The sequence below is a fragment of the Tachypleus tridentatus genome, chromosome 8, assembly GCF_004210375.1.
Source record: "Tachypleus tridentatus isolate NWPU-2018 chromosome 8, ASM421037v1, whole genome shotgun sequence".
Classification (NCBI taxonomy): domain Eukaryota; kingdom Metazoa; phylum Arthropoda; class Merostomata; order Xiphosura; family Limulidae; genus Tachypleus; species Tachypleus tridentatus.
The window spans coordinates 144,832,044-144,853,842 of NC_134832.1; the positions used below are offsets into that span (position 1 = coordinate 144,832,044).

Below are 21,799 nucleotides of genomic sequence, written 5' to 3' on the forward strand. Positions count from 1 at the left end.
GTTTGAATGTTTATTTTTAAAAAAGATGTACTGTATCGTTGACTGTTTTTGAGGAGATATTACATTTTGAGTTATTTAATTATTTCCCTTAAATGTAGATGTATAAGGTTGTTTTTTCATTAAATGGGTAATTATTGACAGTTAAATACACTTTTTTAATATAATGGTTGAATTTGGCACAAAATTTGCAACAGAAGGTGTATTGTACTCATCAGTTATACTCTTCTTTCTTCTTCTAATTAGTTAATAATGATTCTTCATCAATGTGTCCAAGAAATTTGGCTACTTCAGAGAATATTCTGTTAAAGAACATAGAAGACTACCTTTTCCTTCTAGTAGCAGTAGCAACAGTTTCATAAATGTAAATAGTAGTTATGGTTGTCACTTGGTATGATTATGTGTGCATTGTATGTGGTAAAAGTAGTTTTTGAGATGTTTATGTTCTTAGAGTCGTACTTTCTACAGTAGCACACATGGTATAGTACTTTAAAATGCTCACTGTGATATAATTTGAAATAAGGGATATTTTCAGTCATAGTCCTATTTCACTTGAGTTTAAATATATCGAAGGTTTTATTTATGTTATTAGATTGGAACTTAATGTAAGCTAAATACATTTTTGAAAATATTGATTTAGTTTGATCATTAATTCAAATACTCTGTTTCTGTAATCTCCTGTCATTTTAAACATTGGCATTATTTCCCTTGGCATTGTTTTCATGAAATTAGGCTTCTCCAGAGAATATCATGCTAGTGTTGCTGCTTTCCTCTTGTTGGCTTTCCATAAATGTGCTATTATCACAGACTTACATGTTACAGGTGCACATGAACAAAATTATTCTTTTGTTAGTAACAACAACAGTTATTTAAACACAATCAATTTCATCAAATGTTAGTGCATACTTCCATTTTAATTTATTATTAACTAGGCTTTCTTTTGTTCTCTGTAGTGATCTTTATCAAATGTTACTATATACTTCCACTTCTTCATGGGTACTTCAAATTTTGTTATTGAAATTTGACTTTCATTTAGTTCTCCACCACTGTTATCCTCCCAATCTGGGATGTTTCCACCCTCATCTGAACAGGGGGTGTGGGCTTTCATTTCACAGCTATTAGAGTTACTTGTCATGGGGATGAAAGTGACAGTTGATTCCATTCTTCTAGAATGTTATTCCAATTTCCATGTTGTTCCTGGGACAAGGGGAATTTGGTAGACGGTTGTTGTTATTTCTTACCTCAATCCATTCTTTGATGCTCCAAGGTCTTCAGTGATGTCCTTTTTCACACCTGTTGATATTCTTCACCAGGTCTATGGATGTCCAAGTTTGAGGTGGTTGAGGTATTTTTCCATATTTATATAATGAATTCATTTTGAATTTAGCTGTTTCATGTACAAGGACTAGGTTGTACAGTCCAGAGATCTAGCCTTTGGTTTAGTATCAGCACCACATGGCTTCTGCTAGGTTGTACAAGTTTTCACCATGTTTTAAGACCTGCTCAGCCCCCTTCCATTAAGCTTTAGGCTATGAAATTGGTAGTTAAGCTGTTACTTACAGGTATGATTCTATGCACTTGTAGGCTTCCCTAAAATCTCTAATTTTTTGGAATGAGGACACATCTTTTCAGTGGTCTCAGGGTGACTAATGGATCTGGAATTTCAATACACTGAATCTTCCAGTCTCATTAATCAGGAAAAACATCTTAGTAATTGAGTGGTGGTTGGTTTGGGTGAACCCTACCATTAGAGTGTATGTGTATGTATATTTTTACCTACCCTCTGTCCTGAGTTTATCTCTTCACGATTACTTCTCTTCATGTATGCATATTAAAAGTCAGGTAATCCAGGGTATATGAATGAAGGACATATTATGCATCAATAATTTTGATCTTGCTGTCCAACAGGCAAAAGTGCAAGGTCTAAATCTGTTGCACAGGAATATCCTCATGAGAATATTTCCTTAATTTCACAGTGGACTCTTCAATTTCCTGTCATGGAGACATGTTCTTAGGACTGTTTTTGAAAGTTGGTTCTTTCTCTGTGAAGCTTATTCCATATATCAGTTTCCTGACTTGCCATTTTCCTAGGGTGATGAATTTCTTAGATGATTGTTAGTCTCAGCTCTCACTTTCTTCTAATCAAATGGGTTCTTTGTTTTCCAATAGAATTGCTCTCAGTTTGGGCTTGTGAAGACTGCTTTTGCCACTCATTGATACTCTTAGTTACAAGCTTTGGAATGTACAGTACCTCATTTTTAGGCTTTAGTGGTAGATACATTTAGTCCTGATTGGAAGGGATTTCACATCTATGCCTTTCTCCCAATTTATCTGTTACTCAAAGGTCTGGCAATGTTTCAATCCTTTATTTGTGAGGTTTTACTAGCCCCATATTGGCTGGCCTAATCATAATTTCCTCTTCAACAATATCTTCAAGTGAGCCTACCTCTGCATCTTCCTCTTTGGCTATCTTTATCAAGGTATCCACAATCCCACATTCTACATCAAGATTGGTTTGTCTCCTGTAGTTTAGATCAAACAACTTTTTCGACTACTTTAAAGATCTGAACGTTTTGGATGCTCAATGCTATTCAGCAGCCTTCCCAAATAGCTCTTTATGTTACTTATCTGGAATATTAGGGTGGTATTTCATACGTTGTCTTGACAACCATTTCAGACCTTAGCCTCATGTACCATATATCACATTTTACTTAATGGGTAGTTTTGTTGCTGCTGGCATAGGTTGGAGTTGTTGACATATTGTGAGACTTGTTTCTCCCCTTAGGTTTTACTATATCTTAATATATCGTTTCTTTCTAAGTCTCTAGTAATGAGGGAATGGAATACATCCTTCTCCAAAATTCTTTTGCCAGCTATTTCTCACCTCTGCAATTTGTTGTATACTTATCATTTGTTTTGTTCTGTCTCACCCACAGATGTTATGTGACTCACTCTTTCTCCTTTTGTGGTTGTAGTTTTGATTCTATAATCTTTGGAATCCATCAGTTTACCAAGATCTTTCCCAATCTCTTAGAGATAGACTTGTAAATATCCAGATTGCATATTCTGGATTTACAAGTGCCAAGATAGAGGGTGCATTGATGTGGGTAGGGAGATTTGCAAATTAGATATTACCAAGGGCATTTAAATGAGGTATAACAGACTGAAGCACGTGTGGCAGATGCTTAGATAGTAAAGCAGTGTTGACGAATAACTTTAGTGTCAGTAGACATACGTATTACTGGAAATACATTTTCAATTTAAGAAAATATTAACTTTAAATAGGTAGCTGAGAAGACTTTATAGTCAATGTATTTATAAGCAATACCATATAAATTTAGGCATTGGCTAACTTGGCTATAACCCAGGGCCCCACATCCAAAATATTTTGTCTGTATTTGAATTTTTTTTAAGTGACCTTTGTGGATGGGACACCAATTCACACTTTGTCTAGGGCCTCCATTATTTTAATTATGGTGCTGCCTACATGTATAACTAATCTGTCAATATTTATCTATTTTTATCCAAGTTTTATTAGGAAAGAAAACTAGTAGAACAATTAAATACAAGTCAGCAGAATTATCTCACAGATATTTTTTGTGCAAGGTGAAAGACACATTCAAGTGAAATCTTTTTTGATTTCATTAATTTACACATTGTAAGAAGAATAAGTACAAAATTGAATACATGTATTATTTTATGAGATGATACTTTGTTTCTGTACTTAAAATAGCTACATACCTTGTGCATCTGCCTAAGATTTGCATGCCACTAGCCTTGTGCTAATGTTATCCCATCTAAAATTCACAAGTGTAACATGAACTGCACTCATGCAACAAAAGCTCTCCATAAATAGGAATGTAACATATTCTTTATGCACCACTATTCTCATTAAGCATTTGCACTCAAAATAACTAATTTTTTCCTCAGCATTACCTTGTACAGACATTTTGATTTTTCTCTTCATGTTCAGTTTTGCTGAGATTTAAATTTATTAAGAGGAACTTGGATTTAGTTCTACCTAAACTTTTGTTTCAAAAACATTGAAGATTATGAAGAATTTTCAAGCTTGTCTTCTGAGGGTAATGAAGTTACAAACATGGGACCTTTTGTATTATAGCTTCTGGAAGCTTGTTGACTGTTAAGGATGTTGCATCTGTTGCACACTATGTGTTCGGCTTTTTCATGAGTACTGGACCTCCTCCTTTCATTCCCAAATGTCAACATCTATTCACCTCTATATGAGAATGACCAGGAAGGTGATAAAGTTGACTGGCTGTACCCTCCCACCTTGGATTGCTTTGGGTAACAAAGTAACCAGTCAAGGAAAATCCTTACCCTTACAATCTTTTCAGGACATGATTTCTCAGATATGTTACTTTCTTTCTCTTTCATCTGTTTTTTTATTCTTTCGACCCTTCACTTCATGAAACAAATTTTTGGATAACCTTGTCTTTTCTCTTTCACTTGATATTAGGGCTCATGCTGCTGCCTTTCTGAAACTACTCCACCACCCTTAACTACATGTCTCAACCTCCTTATCTTCTTGATTGTTTTGGCCTGGCCAACAGACATTCTTCTTTTCTTTTTCTAGATTCCCAATCTTTGGAATCCTTCTTTGCCTGCTAAGAGAGTGAACCTCATGTCTTCTGCCTTGCTTTCTAATGCTAAGTTTTTCACTTTTTCGTTGTTTTTTCCCTTGCCATTCTCCTGTATTATCTCTCCTCCCTCCATTTTATGTCTGGACCACTTCATCTTGGCTCAGCAGAGTATTTCTGGACTGGTTTTTTTCCTTTTCTTTATTTCCTTGGCCTGTACCATTTCTTCTGCTATGTCTTTCCTTATATGGTTCTTCTGTTTGAAATTTATTAGGTCATGATGTGTTCCTCACTACTGTCCACTTCTTTTTTATGTATGTGATCATTTTGTTCTCCCTTTCTTCATTCAGATGTCTTTGGTGGTATTCCAGATTCAATGGAGATCTGGACCAAAGCTGTCTGGCATCAATACTTGTTATTTTTCTTAGCTTCTCATCTTTCTAAATCATACTTTTTTTTTTTACTCTTGTTTCTCATCTAGATCGGTCTACCACTAACCTTCCCATTCCAGCTTCCAGGCCTTTCTCTTATTCCAACTTGTGAATGTCAGGTTCATTGCTTGTCTTCTTTGCGACAAGCCAGATATTTTCTTATTTTTGTCTATCAGAATTGAGTTTTTCAACTCAGTGTTATTTCTGTTGGCATAGCCTTTGTCTCTTATGCTTTTAATTAAGTAATAAGGGCCTTTGTTTGCCACATTTATGGAATGGGGGCTACAGTTCAACTTTTACATGAATGATTGGCTTTTCCTTCCCACTTCTCAGGAGATGTTCTTGTCTTAGATCTCCTTTCTTCTCTGGGAGGCTGCTCAGTTGGAAGGGTTAAGGGTTTGTCAAACTTTCCAAACCATTTTTTATTGTAGCAAAGTATTTAGCACATCTGGGCATTCTGTTCAGCTGTCATCTCAGTTAGTTTTGACTTTTCTTTCTGTGCTTGCAATATATATAATATACGGTCACTAAATCTCTATCTTTTCACAGATGCTTCCCTTTTAGGGCATATTTTTGAATGAAAACCTGACTTCTGGCATTTGAGCTTATATTCTCTCTATTTGTCAAGCATATTCTCCATGTTCGTCCTTTCCTAGTTGATCATGATCTACTCCAACAATTCCACAGTCATTCCTTATATTAACCATCAAGGAGCACCCATTTCAGTCCTCTTTCCTTTCATGTGTTGGATTGCATCTATTCGGCTTATTCCCATTGGGCTCATTTTATGGCTTGTCTTGTGCTAGGGATTTAGAATATGGTGGTGAATCACCTCTTTCTTCCTATGGAATTATCCTTGCACCAACAGGTGTTTTGTTAAATGTACTTTCATTTGAACACACCCTTCATAGATGACTTTGCTACTCCTCTTAACTCCAGACTTTCTCTTTTCTGGTCCCTAGTAGCTCTTCATCCATTGACTTTTATTGTTGATGCTCTCAGCTAGTACTGATCTCAAATTTTTTATTTGCCAATTTTTCTCTTTGATTTTTCATTCAAGTGGTAAACTAGATATGTGACACTTCTTGTTGGATTCTATAGGTGGCACCATTTTGGCCAGCTCTTTCCTTGTTTCCTCTAATTCTTTGTTTAGTGTCTGGACCTTATCTTCCTTCTCTCAGTATTCTTTCATTTTCATTCAAGGGTATCATTCTTTCATTTTCACATGTGGTATTCTTCTGGTCCATTACTCTTATAGTCAAAGTCTAATTGTATAGCCTTTTTATTATTCTATGCTTTTCACCCTTTCTTTTTATCTACCAACTGAAATGGTAGATTTTTCAGTATTCATCCACTGCTCCATTCATTCCAGACATCCGACTGTAACAATTCTTTCTGCTTCTTCACTTGGTTACTTGGTTTATACCATTACTGGTTATTGGCAGTTTTGTTCAGTACCTTTTACCTTTTCCATTACCATAAGATATTTTCTTCTTCTTTTTTCTCCACTGTTTTTCAGTCCTTCCTTCTTTACTAATTTGCTTTCTTGAATCACATATTGTATGCCTGACTTGGACCTTAACATAATGTTGCATACTAACATACATGTACATTTTTTGCTCTGTATACCACTTTACCACTTTTAACATTTTCTTCTTTCTTGCCTGTGGTTACCATCATTTAGACATATATACACTAGATGTCTCTTGCACTCTACTCTATTCACTAATTCACTTTTTTACTCAGACTGGTCTTTTTTTCCTAAGACTTCATCCTTTTGGAATAATAATTTTTTTTCTTCTATTTCTCACAATTATTATCGTTCAGATATGGACTGTTTTTTATGTCCAGTTTGGGATGTTTGGTGTTACTTGCAATGAACTTTTCTCATTCTGGGTCTCTACCATCATCTTTTTCTACTGTATGATCTCTTTTTCATCTAGAGACCTCTGATCTTGTAAATTTCTCTGGTTGGTGTATTTTCTGGATATTGATTATAGCATAGTTTGTCATTTCTGTTTCATTACCTGTATTGTGCTCTTGCTTCTCGTTTTTGCTGGTCCTTGAAGATTCTCCATGTGGGCATGTGGACAGCTCCTCACACTTTTGTCACTCATTATCTTCATTATCTGCAGAATTTCATCTCTTTTCTGGTCAACATTCTTCAATCAATTCACTGTATTTGAAATGAGTATGTTTTCTTTTGATCTTCCTTTTCAACTGCCAGGTGGCTGATATTGTATCTCAAAATCCACATCAAGCTAGGGTTAATGGAAAGCACTCAGACTACCTGACCTGGTTTCACCAGTGCCCACAGTTGAGATAAGACTTTATGCAAGATCACTAGAGCCCCATGGTATATCAAATTACTTAATCCAGTCTGTACCATTCCGTGGACTATCATGGAAAAACGGGCAGCAAGGAACTGACTGCTTGATTTATTGGCTCACATGTTCTGGATTTTAAAAACAGAATATGCATGTACTGTCTCCAGTGAAAAAAAAGAAACCTTCTTGGAGGTCTCTGGATCTCCCCAATTTGAATTTCTCCTTTTCAAATGGAGGATGAGAAATGTTTGCCACTTACCAGTTCCTAGCCTCTGGAGTAGAGAACCTTAGAGTTCCTCATTAATTGGACTTATTTAACACAGTATGGTGAGGTGCAGAAGTAGCTGTTACCTACTGATTTTATCAGACATTTGAACTCATTCACTCATGAAAAACCAGTTTTTACATTTGACATTATTTTTGTGTCCTTTAAATTTTTGTGCATTTATGAGAGCAAGTAAGATACATTAACTAAGAAAGAAAGGTTATACAATATAAATCAACCCTACTGTTCTTTATCTTCAGATATTGTATCTTCTGGGTGATACTTAAGTGACTATGAGGGATGTGCTTAGCTAGAACATCTCTAAACACCCACACTTTGATCATTTAATTATGTGAACTTTCATTATGAGTTAGTGATGATTGATAATATTCAGTTTTGTTGTCATAGATAAATATACATTATTTATAGGTTTAGTTACTGAAGAAGCTGATTCCTCAGAAGAAAGATATTTACATACCTTTTTGAACTTCAGTGTAACAAAGGAAGAACAAGAAGAGGACCATCATGGAGGAACAGATGAGGCTGAGGTAATTTGTCAACTAAAACCTTTCATAATTTGTTTATTGAAGTGAATTAATTATGTAGTTGTAATTCTTTTTTGAACTTCAGTTGGTTAGTTTATGATAAACAGTGAGGTGTTTGTTCTGACAATGTGAAAAAGTTTCTTCAAGTTAGGTAAAATAATTTAATTAGAAATTCACCATGTTTTTTTGTTATAACATAGGAGATGCAGTCCAAAGGTGTTTGCCACGTTTTATTTTATGCTAATTATTTATGATAATCAAAATGTATTTCAGCTGCAAAATAAAGTTTAAGATATTGGGTCTCACTATTTTTCTGATACACTAACTCTATAATGTGTTTGAATTGAAGAGTGGTTTATTAATTTACCATGATGTTGTAAATAATGTTAAGGATTGGCTTAGGGTTGTTACGTGTGATATGTACTGGAGGCTTTTAAGTGTGAGCTTCTAAGACAATATCACACTTCTCACACACTATGCATGTCACTAGCCTTCAGTGAACTCTCACCTAATCTCATGAATTTTCTTGTAAATTATGCTCCTGCATAATGACCTAATGCAGCAAAATCCTTCCACTAATAGGATTGCTACATGCCTCTATGCACTTCCAGTGTGTTGGGAATTAACACATGATTTATAGGTTTACTATTCCCATCCTGTTGGTTAACTTTCTTTCTCAGTAGTTGGGAATTATTTGTTAGATTTCATCCTTTACTTGATTTTCATTGGGTAGTGCTTTATAATTCCTGAGACATCCTTAACATTTCACTATCCTTGTGGATTTCTTTGTCAAGTTTATTCCCTTTCTTTTGCCTGTGTTTTTTATTATTATTTTTGTTTACTCTATTTCCCACAGTTATTTGGGTTTATCTTGTCTTTTCTCCAGAGCTGCTTGTTATTAGGTTGTATGTTATTTTTTTTCTTATATAGCTCTTTTATCATGCCCAGTTGCCTTGTCCTTTTCATGTTCATTTTGACTTGATGTGTAATCTTATTTCTTTTTCTTTTCTTGATTCCTTGTCTCAGGTATCTGTCTGGCAAGTTTGGCTTCAATATCATGCCTCTTACCTTCTATTTGACTTCTGGTACTCCATTTTGCATCTTTTCTCTATACCTTTCTGTATTCCTTCTTCTAATTCTTACCTTTTATCTGAGGCATTTCTTGTTGCTTCTGATGACATCTGAGGGTTTTTGTTTTCTTCTCTATTTATTCTGTTCCAATTCTACTTTCTCTCTATATACTTTGTTCTACTACTGTTGGACTCTTTGGATTGGATTATTTTCCTTTTTTCTACATCCCTTCCTTCTCCTGTTGCACCTCTTTTATTTTTATTTTTTTTATGTCTAGCTACATTTTTTTATACATTTTCTGTGGTTTTCTCCACCACCTGGTAACTTGCACTGCTATCATAAAACTTCTGTCCTCAATACCTTTCCAGGTTTTTCATTTTTTTGACTATGCTCTCTACTCATATTTCTCTTCTACTCACTTTCTCATTTTGAATTTCAGACCTTCCTTTTTTCATTGTCTTCTTCTACCAGTTGTCTAGTTACATTAATACCCATACCAGTCATTCTGAGATACATTTTTACAGTTGTCTAGTTTCTTACTCATTTTATAAATGATTCGACACATGTACAAATCTTTAGATACTTACCTCTTTTCCTGCTGTTTGTCTCACTTTCTGCTGATAGCTATTTTCAGTTTCTCCACCTCAGTCCTTTCCTTTATTCCTCTTCACTTCCTATTTTGTTTATACCTCCCTCTGTCCTCATCTATAGTATTTTTCACCTAATCTGCAATTGGTTATGGTTAATGTGTTGGACACCATCCTATAGATCTTTCTAGGCTTATCAGTCATTTTCTATACTTACTCCTTTACTTTTATGTTTTCTCAATTGTTGCCCTTCTGTATGACTCAACATTGGCCCTTCTTATATTCCTTGGTTTAATATGGACCTTTACCTACTATATTCATAGCCTGTCACTGATATTCCTTTTCTCAGACTAATTTCTTCTGTTAGTCCATTCTTGAATGTTTCCTGTTATTCTGCTTCTCTTCTCTTCCTGTAGCTACTTGGCTTGGGTGATGTATCCTTGGTCCTATGCCCTTTATCACAAACATTCATTGTTTGGTACCTTTGAATGTTTTTCTTCTTTGGTCTCAACCAAGTTCAATGTATTTTTTGGGCCTACAAGTTATGACACAGATGACCACCAGTTTTTATACTTCTCATTCCCTTCCTATATGTGAAATTAATTTGTTTTCAGGGACTCTGACTTCCCTAGAACTACACATTCATTTATAGACAACAGTTATGGACTTTACAGACCTATGGTTTTCTTGAAATCCTGTTTCTCCTTGTGAATGCCACTGTGTGATTGTCTCTTGGTAATCAGGTCATGTACAGACTGCTTCTTGCACTCTATAATGAGGGTAAGACTTCTGAGATTTTGATGCTGGTTTTGCATTCCCTCCACATTAGTCAGCTTGACCATTTCTCTGTTCTTCAGGTATGCACCTCTTACTGTTGTCACTGATGAATTCACATAGCAATGTTTCACACAGTCTATTATATTATTGTTTCTTACCCCAACCACCTATGAAAATTGCTGTTTTAGGTCCTTTTGTCATTAGGCATTTGACATACAACTATGGGCACATACGGTTAATCTTTTTACATATCATTTGCCAAGAATGTATATTTTTATAGTGGACAACTTCCCTTTTGTCTTCTGTTAATAAAGCGGTCTTTACACCCCAGGTCTTTAATGGAATTTGTTCTCAATTGGTGACACCCTTCTTTAATACATTTGCTACCTTTAATCATTTTGGGCATCCTTCCTTATAGTCTGCTGTTCCTAATTCTTCAGCTCTGTCTGTTGATCTTCACAGTCTGGACTGGTCTCATCTCTTTCTATATGTCCATTCCTGTATTTGTCTCCTCTCCTCTGTTCGTCATGTTTACATTACTTTCCTTCTCAAGTTGTATTCTTGTATCTTTACCCAGCTCAGCCTTGATCATTTGGACTTCCTTTCCTTTTCTTAATTCTCCCTTTTGTTTCACACTTACATTTCTTCTTTATCAAGGGTTAGCTTCACTCCTCCATAATTATGTAATTTTCTCAATCTGTCATCTGTTGTGCTGGGACTTTTCACTTTGTGTTACTCCTCTTGTTGCATTTTTGTCATCTTTCTACCTTCTTTTTATATCAGTGACTTTGGCATGCTTTTTGTCATTAAACTCTGTCACTCCTTTCTTTCTGGTAACCATCATGTGTCCACCTCTCTGCCTTTTTGTCATGACATTTCTTCTTTCCCAGTACCACAAGGTGTTTCTTCTTCACCCAACTCCTCTGCCAGACTGAGTTCTTCAACACTTCCTTTCATATCATTTATTTACTCTAGTTTGTTTTGTTCTCCTTCTTACTTAATGTTACTGATCTTTGGATGTGTACCTTATGGTTGTTTCTTGTACCCTCTTCTTCTCCACTTGTATATTCCTCTTTCCAGTCCAGTCTTTCTTTCCTTTATCTTTAACTGCACAGGATCTTTTCACTGTCTTTTCCTTTTACTGTTGACTGTTGGACTATTTGGTTTGCCTATTTGCAAAACTTCTTTTTCTCCACAGACCCCTTTCCTTCTTCTTTTACTGCTTGGATCTGTAACTCCTTCTGATCTTTTTATCGAGTTGCTAGCAGTCTCTTACATGTTTCATCTTTCTTCTCCTCTTACATCACTTTTTCACTAGCCATAAAATGGTCTCAACACACTATTTAACTGTTATATCTTTTGATGGTTTGTGGCTTCCACAGGGCAAAATTCTTCCATTATCCTGGAAGTGTGACAAACTTAAAATAATACATTAAAAAATATACAAAAACATTTCCTGTAAACACAGGTAACCTTCATGATGTCAGTCAACTCCCTTTATATATCACTTATTCAGTTACACCACTATTCCTGGTTTACCCTAAAAAATAAAGGTCCACTTTGTGAAAGCATTCGGGTTATAGTGTTTTTATTGTTTTATATTTGAGAAAGTTATGCATTGTTTCTCTTTCTGAGCTTCTTTTGTGTTCACAGGATCCCACCAGGCAGCTAACTGGTTGTGCATACCAGGGCTTACTTATATCTTAAAATCCACATCCAGCCAGGATAATATAAAGCACTTATACCATCTGTCCTGGTTTCTTATATCCCCACTGTGGGATGGGTTGTTCTGCTAGATAGTTTGATGTATTCTCATGGAATAAATGTTATAAATTTTTTTTAAATAAAATTTTATGAAAATACATACTGGTTACTTGGTTGGTGCTTGGGACTGAGTTTCCATTGAGAGAGTTTGTAACAGGTTTAATACATACACTGCACCTACATAGTCTTGTTTAGTTAGCTAGACTGTGGGTGCTGACCTGTTGCATTCCAAACATCCTGAAATGACTACTACAACATGTATGAGTATGCAACATGCACATAACAAAGTGTGAAAATATGTAAGTGCCATTTGGTGGGAATTTACAAGATATGAACATTGGATTTGGCTTTGATAAATCAAACTGAAATCTTAGAGCACTTTTAATGTGTTGTGGTAGGTCTTAAAGATAACATACAAAACAAAAGAATGGTTTGCGTGTTTTTCTAAGTAATGAGGAAAGTGATTTTCAAGCAGGGTTGTTTTGATTTATAAATTGTCTCCCGTGTCAGTCCTTTGTATTTGAGGTGTGTGATCCAGCTCAAGCATCATAACACAAATAGATTTTGCTCTAGATACATAGGTTAATTGCTCACATAAATTTTTCTTTATCACTCGCACCATAATTTTAAAATTATGTGCACCTGATGAATTGTATTTTCATGTCACAACTAATATTTACTACACTTTTAGTGTTTTTAAAATGAGAATTACTGGATACTGTCTCGTTCAGCCATGAAACAGAAAGAGAATAGAATTCAGTTGGTTGTGAAGGTAAATATTGGTATGAATCAAACCATGTTGCTGATACATTGATATTGTACCAGCACATCAACAAATTGTCATAAATTATGCATGTGCACAATGTAAGCCTTTGGTCATGTGAAAGCATTTTGAAATTAGGTCAATATTTGTGAGTGAATATGAACAGAGGCCAAATTTACTGGACTTAATTTGTGTTGGCTTTACTTGTGAGTTAATCATTCAGTCCAAGGTCTTCTCTGACAAAGTTTTTTTTAACATGAATAGTTTTATTCAAAGTTCACACCTGGTTTTGGCAACTTTTCCTTATGCTCAAAATGACAGTTGACAAACTCTGGTAAATTTTATGTCAAACTGTTTTATATGACTTGGGTACTATACTGAAAAAGAGGTATACTAATTTCATAACTTGTCTTGAATAAATCAAGTGTGTAGCCTCTCTCTTAAATTTCATGAATGATCTGCCTTTGCTGGTGGAGTAACCTATTCTGTAATCCTCATTCAACATTATTGGCTAGCTGCCATTATTGTTATTCACTTATAAAAGAAACATAAATTCAGATAGGCCTATTTTTGTCAAATGTTGACAATCAAGAGTGAATTTTAAGTTCTTATTAATATTACTAATATTGGTTGTTTAATCAATGAATTTTCTGTCTTACTGAAAACACACCTTAGATACAAATTCCTAGAATTCAAAATATCAGCTTCATATGTATAATCATCATGGTTTACATGTTGGTACTTTTGAATACCTTGTATGTGTTTTCCTGCTTCAGTAATGGTACTAGTTGTTTTCATTGACATTTCGAATGTATGTTTGATTTTAGAACAAACTTGTTAATGTAAAGATAGAGCAACTTCGTGATCTACTACAAGAAGATATTATTTCAACATTCAGTGATGATGAGGACAGTGCTCTGGATGGTTCAAAGTACAGTGTTACAAATGTCAAGAAAGAAAAGGATGATTTGGAACAAACTGGTTCTGAATTAGGAAATACATCTGGTAAGTAAAGATATCCTGCAACGAACAATAAAGTTGTCAGTACTAGTTTAAAGAAGATAGCGTTTTATTTAGTTAATATATTAGTAATAATTTTAAATCCTTAATTAAGAAATATTCATGCTGCTTAGTGGTTAAGTAGATAAAAAACTTATTTAGTTTTTTCCATACATAGATTACAGGAGGTTTTCACTGAGTTACATTCAGAGCTTAAATTACATTATTATCAGGCTATAGAAATAAATTAACTTCATATCAAAATGTAGCCAATAACTCAAATTTAGTATTATATATGTTTTAAGTTATTAATTTTCTAATGTAATAAAAAAAGAATCCTCAGTTTCCTCCAGCATGAAGATGGTGACATTTGTTCCATAGGTCTTCCCCGTTTTTGCTATTTACTACCCTTCTAAGAAGTATGAAATTTAATGTAAATTACTCATTATAATATATTGGTCAGACAAAGCATGATTAGCTATAAAGCTTTCAATCTTATTTGGTTTCAAAGTAATAAACTAGAACATCAGACCCCTCTTGCCATGCTCATTTATCACACTATCTTTCACAAATTGTCAGTAGTTGTTCTTTAGGTTTAATACTGTATTGTTTAAAACTAACAGAAAGCCAAAGTTTTAATATTTTAGACAATGTATTACATTATTTTCTATACAGAGAATTGCATGTTTTGCTTCAAGTTCAAACTTTATTCCCACAGGAAATGCATTCTTGAGCTTAGATGAATTTTAACATCTTTAAAACTGTTATTCAGTTAGAAACCTGGAAAAATATGGTAGTTAAAGGACATTGCCTGCTTTTTACATGTTATTATTCTGTATCCTTAAGTTTTTATTTATTTCAATAAAGAATTATTTAGTGCAGTAGTACCATGAGTGTAGGAAAGTAGGGTTAAGTTTCATCAAGAGTTGACAACAGCAAAAAAAGAAGACCCAGATAAGTACTTTATTTCTTGTTTTTCACGTATATTCTTTATTTATTATTATAATAGTAACTAATAGGATAATCTTAAAACTGTTTAATGAATATTTTCATGACTTTAACTTGAGTGATTTTCCCTTGAAAGCAGGAGCAACACAAGGAACAATTCTTAAATCTCACTGTGAGTTGGAAAACTCGGATTTAAAACATTAAAGAATGTATATATGCAACTGCATTCAATGATGCATCACAGCAAGAATTTGATCACAATCTTTAAAAAATGGTAAATGGACAAGTATAAAAATTATACTTATTTTCCTCTGAGAAGTCATATCTTCACAGGTTGCCTAACAAAAGTTCCATTAATCTCACTGTAATCACTCTTCATAAGCATTATCAACCACCCTTAATGAATCAGATTCTGCTTCATAAGCTGTTACTCTTAAAGATCTATCAGGCCTACTAAGTCTTTATCCCTCCTGCATGCCACAAGATTATTTCATTTTTAGGAATAAACATTTCAATGTCATTGGCATGAAGCATTAAGAGGAGTTGGTCAGTGATATGATTATCTTGCATTGAGCTTCATATGGCTAAAACCATTCTCTGCTTCTAATAAGTTAGCTGACTTCATTTTACGTTCATTTCTCAACAAACTTTGCAAAGCATGTGACCCTTCTCCTCATCAAAACTCAACCATTTGTAATCATTCATTTCTGTAACTTCTCACCCTCTTTTCTTGGTCACATTTTTTGTCTTCCTCATGCTTTCTCCTCACTCAGCTTTGCAGTATTTTGTATATATTGCCACATGATTAAGAATGACTCATTTGATACTAAGACAGTCACACAAATGACCAATCTGTATGTTAGACATTCTTCACAATATGAAACAATGACTATTTATACTCCATAAACAATACAATCAAATTTCATTCATGTCTAACACTACTTGCCTCCTATCACTTTCATCACATTTATACACAATATCCATCCCATTATCATGAGGACTTTAGATTTTTATCACAAAACAGTTAAACAGTGGGTCCATGCAGTTCTACGGCTGACTCAAGACATTTATTTATCCATCATTACATTTTTCTCCTTTCACTTTGATTACATAATAATAACTACCAGTTCACTGTTTTTGGGACATCCACCAAATGACATGTCCATCCTGTCTCTGTCATTCAATATGTATCTATAATTAACCCCAACACTGCCAAAGGACATTTTTATAAACCACTAGACAGAGTAAAATCCTACGTCCTGTCCTCGTATGTTTCTTTATATTTAAGAAGTTTTGAAGAAAATATTGTGTTAAATGAAGGAAATGTTCCAAGCACCTAGCATAGTTTTTTAAACCTGTTTATAACTTAGCTAGAAATACAGTTAAATTATGGTTGTTTTGGGAAATTCTATCGGTTAATATAAGTTTTGTGGTCTAAAACACATATCTGAAAGCATCTTCATTTATTTTATGGGTAACGAACATGGTGAAAAGAAAGCAGTCTTATTAGAGCAGATTCTTGAAGACAAACAGGCCAATAGCAAAGGCAAATGGTAAATTTGCTTTTTTTATGTGTAAAATATATTTACTGTAACTAAAATAAAAAAGTTAGAAATTCATTAGGTTATAATACAGAGACAAAAAATGAAATTAAGACATTTCTTGTGATCTAACTCGTAACTCACACAGAGTGAAGCCCTATGATGTAACTTAAACAAGTTGTTTACATTAACCTATCCTGCTGTAATATACTGTGTTTCCTATTCTGAGAGATGCCTAACAGTACTGTGAAGTAATACAACGGAAAACCACAGGATAAACAAAGACCAAGAGTGGCATTTCATGTCATAAATCAGGGTAATCCTTGGCCAGTAATGCTCTAATGATCTATATAAATCTGGCTGAATAATCATTGTCCAGTCAACAGAGGTTGAACATGGTTAGGATGGTGTGATTGTTTTTTTGTTACATTAATACCCCTTTTTAATATCATATTTCTTCTCTTCCTTTTTTATGTTGTGCTTCATCATGAATATCCATGGATCTGTATGGCTTTTGCTGACATATTCAAAATCTTATCTTGCTTGATTCACCACCCCACCTATACACATAATTTAGGGTTTAGTGATACCTACAAGTATGCTTGTATCTAAATTCAAGAACAATCCCTTTTCTTAGGGAAACCACAGGTTTTTTATCCCCCATTTGTGGACTTTTTCACATTATTTTTCCCCTTTACTAAGGAGTAAAAAAAAGTATTACTTTATGAAAGGAATGTAACAATTTCAAGACCCTTTTGTTCAATTTCTCAGTAACAGGATTCAAATATCTTTTTCTACAAAATTTCTGGGGCTTGCTTTGATGACCTAACAAAATATACACCTAGTCCCCAAGAAAATTAGAAAATGCATGCAACTCTTCAAAGCCTTGAGTACGGTCTAGGATTCCCCACATAAAGCATACCATGCAGCTGAAGTTTTATTAGCATATGTGCACTGCATGGTATTCACTTCCACCTAGCTGGTAAATAAACCATACCAGATTAGAACCAGCTGACTAGCTCAGATGGGGTGTAAGTCTATACACACCATCTTGCCAATGCATCCAGTATTTCAGATAACAGTGAGAAACTGAATCAATAATTGAGAATAACTTCTCAGATAATTCTAAGAATGACTTTGTTGTTCTTGAACTTATGCCATAAATATTATTTATCTTGTAAAGGAAATAACCACTGGCCAATGGCAAACAGACAACCATTAATTTCATGTTATGTATTCCCATAATTTTTCTGCAAAGTAAAATTATAGCTCACATGTTTAGATTTTCTATTTTCTTATTAGTTTTACTAACATTTGTTTTAGATAAAATAATTAAAACAACAGGGCTAGACTAGACTAGGTGGACTATTAGTAGATGTTTCATTATCTTGAGTTGATCATTTTGAGCGAGACAGGAATACATATGAAAGAAGATTTACCAGTAATATATACATGAGCTGACATTTCAGAAGATTATTACTCAAAAAAGGAATACTGGTCATAATTATAGAAAGTTAACTTAGAACAGATAGTATGGTGACTTATTTTGCAAATTAAAGGTGTCTTTCAGCTTTGCAGTACATCATTCTATGAAGTTCTCATTTATTATAAAACAATATTTGTACTTTATCACTAACTTTCAGTGTTATACGTTATTTCCACTGATTTTAGCTCCAAATTTCTTCTATTTTACCATAAGCACATGGCAAGAATTTATGTATTTGCTGTGTTTTGTTTTTCCATTTGATTTTTAAGACCAAGCACAAGTTTCCAGAGTTGAAGTTTTGAACTCACTAGGTATAAGATGTGACAGTTAATTCAAAAAGTGAATGGTTCAGAAAAGTTTAAAAAAAAGAACTTTGTGCATGTACTATTGTTCATTGTTTATCTGTAGTCATCATCAACAAGTTATAAATTTTTATTGTATTTTTTGATGTAATTGAGCAACTAAACTCATTTTACATTGTTTTATATTATTTTTTAACATTTAATCTCTCTATGAATCTTAGTGTTACAAGTAACAAAGGTCTATAGGTCATGGTACAATTCATTCATTTATGGGTTGCTGTTTTACAAAATAAAATAAAATAAAAGTACATCGACCACTTAAACTGCCATCTGACCATCCAAAACACATGTCTGAATGGCTACAAGAAAAGAAGTTAAGTTGGAATATATTGCAAATTAATTTTCAAGATACATCAAGTGTTTTGTTCAGATAATATCAGAGTATGGAGTATCCAGACTACAAAGGGTTGATTTTGTACTTACAGGCAACTGTGGCATCATGGGATATAATAACAAGTAGCTTTTATATCATGATAATGAACTACTCACCATTGTTGTTGTAATGTTTTGTTCAGGTGTACTCAAATAAGATAGGCACATGTTCTGTTGAAATGCATGATATTTTCCCCAAAAGTAAATCATGTTATTATGCTTATAGTTTTTTGTCAAGCTGTTATTGTATTAGCATAACTTTCTTCATTATTCAAGTAAAAAGTTTAGGTAGTGATGCATAAAAGCAAATTAAAACAAATAAGGTATTGTACACTGGTATATTAAGATTTTTATGAAATTTTGGTACCCATTCAGGTGCATTTTTTAACATATATAATACCTAAATCTGTTCCTCCGAGTATGAAAAACAATATGAAAGAATGTGAAAATACAAGAACAAAGACGCTTCTACAATTGTTAAATATATATGTAAAATCTGGTGTTTGTCTTTTTATAAGTTCCAAAAATGGATTTTATGTTATGTTGCTTGGCAACAGAATTATGGTCTGATACTGGTGTTAGTCTATGTCATGAAGTTTAAAATAAAATGTCTCAGCAGTGAAACTGAAAAAATACTTGTTGATTTCTTAATTTAATGTCTGTGTTCATTAAAATGGTGTGATATTTTTTAACATTGTGGATATAATGTGCAAAATAGTTTAATTCAGAAATTATCTAGGTTTAAAACTGAGTTGATATTTGTTTCTGTCATGAAAAGCTTTATGCACTTGGACCTTGGCTATATGATTCTGCAGCATGTCTTCACTTTAGGCTTAATTGCAAAAATGTAATGCCTTAGGCTTATTTGCAACATTATAATAAAGTTAATTAACATTTTATTATTTATATTTTTGTAGTTGTTTTGTGGTTGCTTAGCAACATCATCATATCAAATATAACTTATTAATTATAAATAGCAATGCCTAATAAGGATGGAAACAATAAAACAGTTCAAGAAAGTAACTGTCAATTAGCAAGAGAAAGAAAAAGACCATGAAAGTCAAGAAAGATTAGCAAAAATTAAAATAAATGAAGCACAGGTAAAAATACATTCCATATTAATTATTATTATTAGAATTTTTATAAACGTTATTTATAGAACATAAGAACAGCATGCTAGCAAAACATATATAATTCAGGAATAATATTTAATTAAAGCAAAACTGTGTTTTGTTTTTAAGTAAATGGTTTGAATTAAAATTGATAATTTAAGATGAAAACAGCAGAACAAACAGAAAAAACGAAAGAATAGCATAGACATTGTCAAAACTGAGGGAAAAACAACAAAGATTACACAATAAATGCATTTTAAGAAGAATCAAAAATGATACTTGGGAACAGACTGACAAAAAGATGACACTTGGATGCAGATGGACATGCAAGAAGACAAGCACATAGAAGACATATACAAGGATGAATTATGTTTTATTTTATTTTTAACAATCCCATATATAGTGGTTAGAATTAAAATGATATAATCAGAAATGTCTTGATACAGTTCTTTATGTTTTGAATAATGAAAATGTTGGATCTTAAAACAAAAGTTTTTGTTTTGTGTAAATTTTCACACTTTATTACAATATGAAAAGAAGAAATGGAAACTAAAATGTTTCCTCCCACCTTATGATGGATTTTTAAACTAATATTAAATGTGAATGGCAATACTATTTCAGCTGGGAAACTCTGAGATAGTTATATATTATCTTGATAATTAATGTTAAGATTTAAGTGACAAAGCTGAACATTGAGATAGTTATATATTATCTTGATAATTAATGTTAAGATTTAAGTGACAAAGCTGAACATTGAGATAGTTATATATTATCTTGATAATTAATGTTAAGATTTAAGTGACAAAGCTGAACATTGAGATAGTTATATATTATCTTGATAATTAATGTTAAGATTTAAGTGACAAAGCTGAACATTGAGATAGTTATATATTATCTTGATAATTAATGTTAAGATTTAAGTGACAAAGCTGAACATTGAGATAGTTATATATTATCTTGATAATTAATGTTAAGATTTAAGTGACGAAGCTGAACATTGAGATTGTTATATATTATCTTGATAATTAATGTTAAGATTTAAGTGACAAAGCTGAACATTGAGATAGTTATATATTATCTTGATAATTAATGTTAAGATTTAAGTGACAAAGCTGAACATTAAGATAGTTATATATTATCTTGATAATTAATGTTAAGATTTAAGTGACAAAGCTGATAAGTAAAAAGAGAATGGAAATGGGACTTGAACTAGGACCTCTTAACTAGGTCAGTGCTCTACCATTAATCTACACAAAGATACCTTTCCCATCAGCTCACATTTTTAAAGCTATGATTATGACCACAGTACTACTTTGTGTTGAAAAGTAGTATATTTTAGGATAACTTCTACCTAAAATATACATTTAATGGGAACTGTGTATGTTGATTTCATCATGCAACAATAGTTCTTCAACTATAGGATGAACCTTCTCGAGCAGTGACTCGCTCTAAACACTTGTGCTTGAAGTAAAATATTCTTTTCCTCAACATTGTTTTAAATGGACAAGTTTAAAATTATTACTTATTTACTTGAGATTTGTGATAGTTTTCAAAATTTTAGTTTCTGTCATAATTAATTGTTTCCTTCTTTGCTAAAGAACAAGAAACGTTTTTCCTTATTATCCATCATGAATTCTGACATAACAGTAATTTCTACTTTGTTTTGAATAGTAACACATTACTAAGACAGGACAAGTTGCTATTGGATGCTTGTTGTCTGTGAATAACATGGCAGTTGTTGTTCAAAAAGTTGTGGGTTCCCTAATGTATCCATCTATTTGGCTGAGATTCCTTTTTCTCAGTTTAAACTTCAAACAGGATGATAATGATTTTGACTTACTGTTTCCTTCACCA

At 33.2% G+C, this 21,799-nt stretch overlaps 1 protein-coding gene across 1 annotated transcript in view; it reads left to right on the forward strand.

Moving 5' to 3' along the window:
* Positions 1-21,799, forward strand: part of LOC143223679 (uncharacterized) — a 37,562-nt gene that overhangs the window by 6,884 nt on the left and 8,879 nt on the right. The window contains exons 3-4 of the mRNA XM_076451958.1: positions 8,048-8,166; positions 13,953-14,130. Of these exons, the coding sequence (XP_076308073.1) occupies positions 8,048-8,166; positions 13,953-14,130 (297 nt within the window). The remainder of the gene's footprint in view (positions 1-8,047; positions 8,167-13,952; positions 14,131-21,799) is intronic.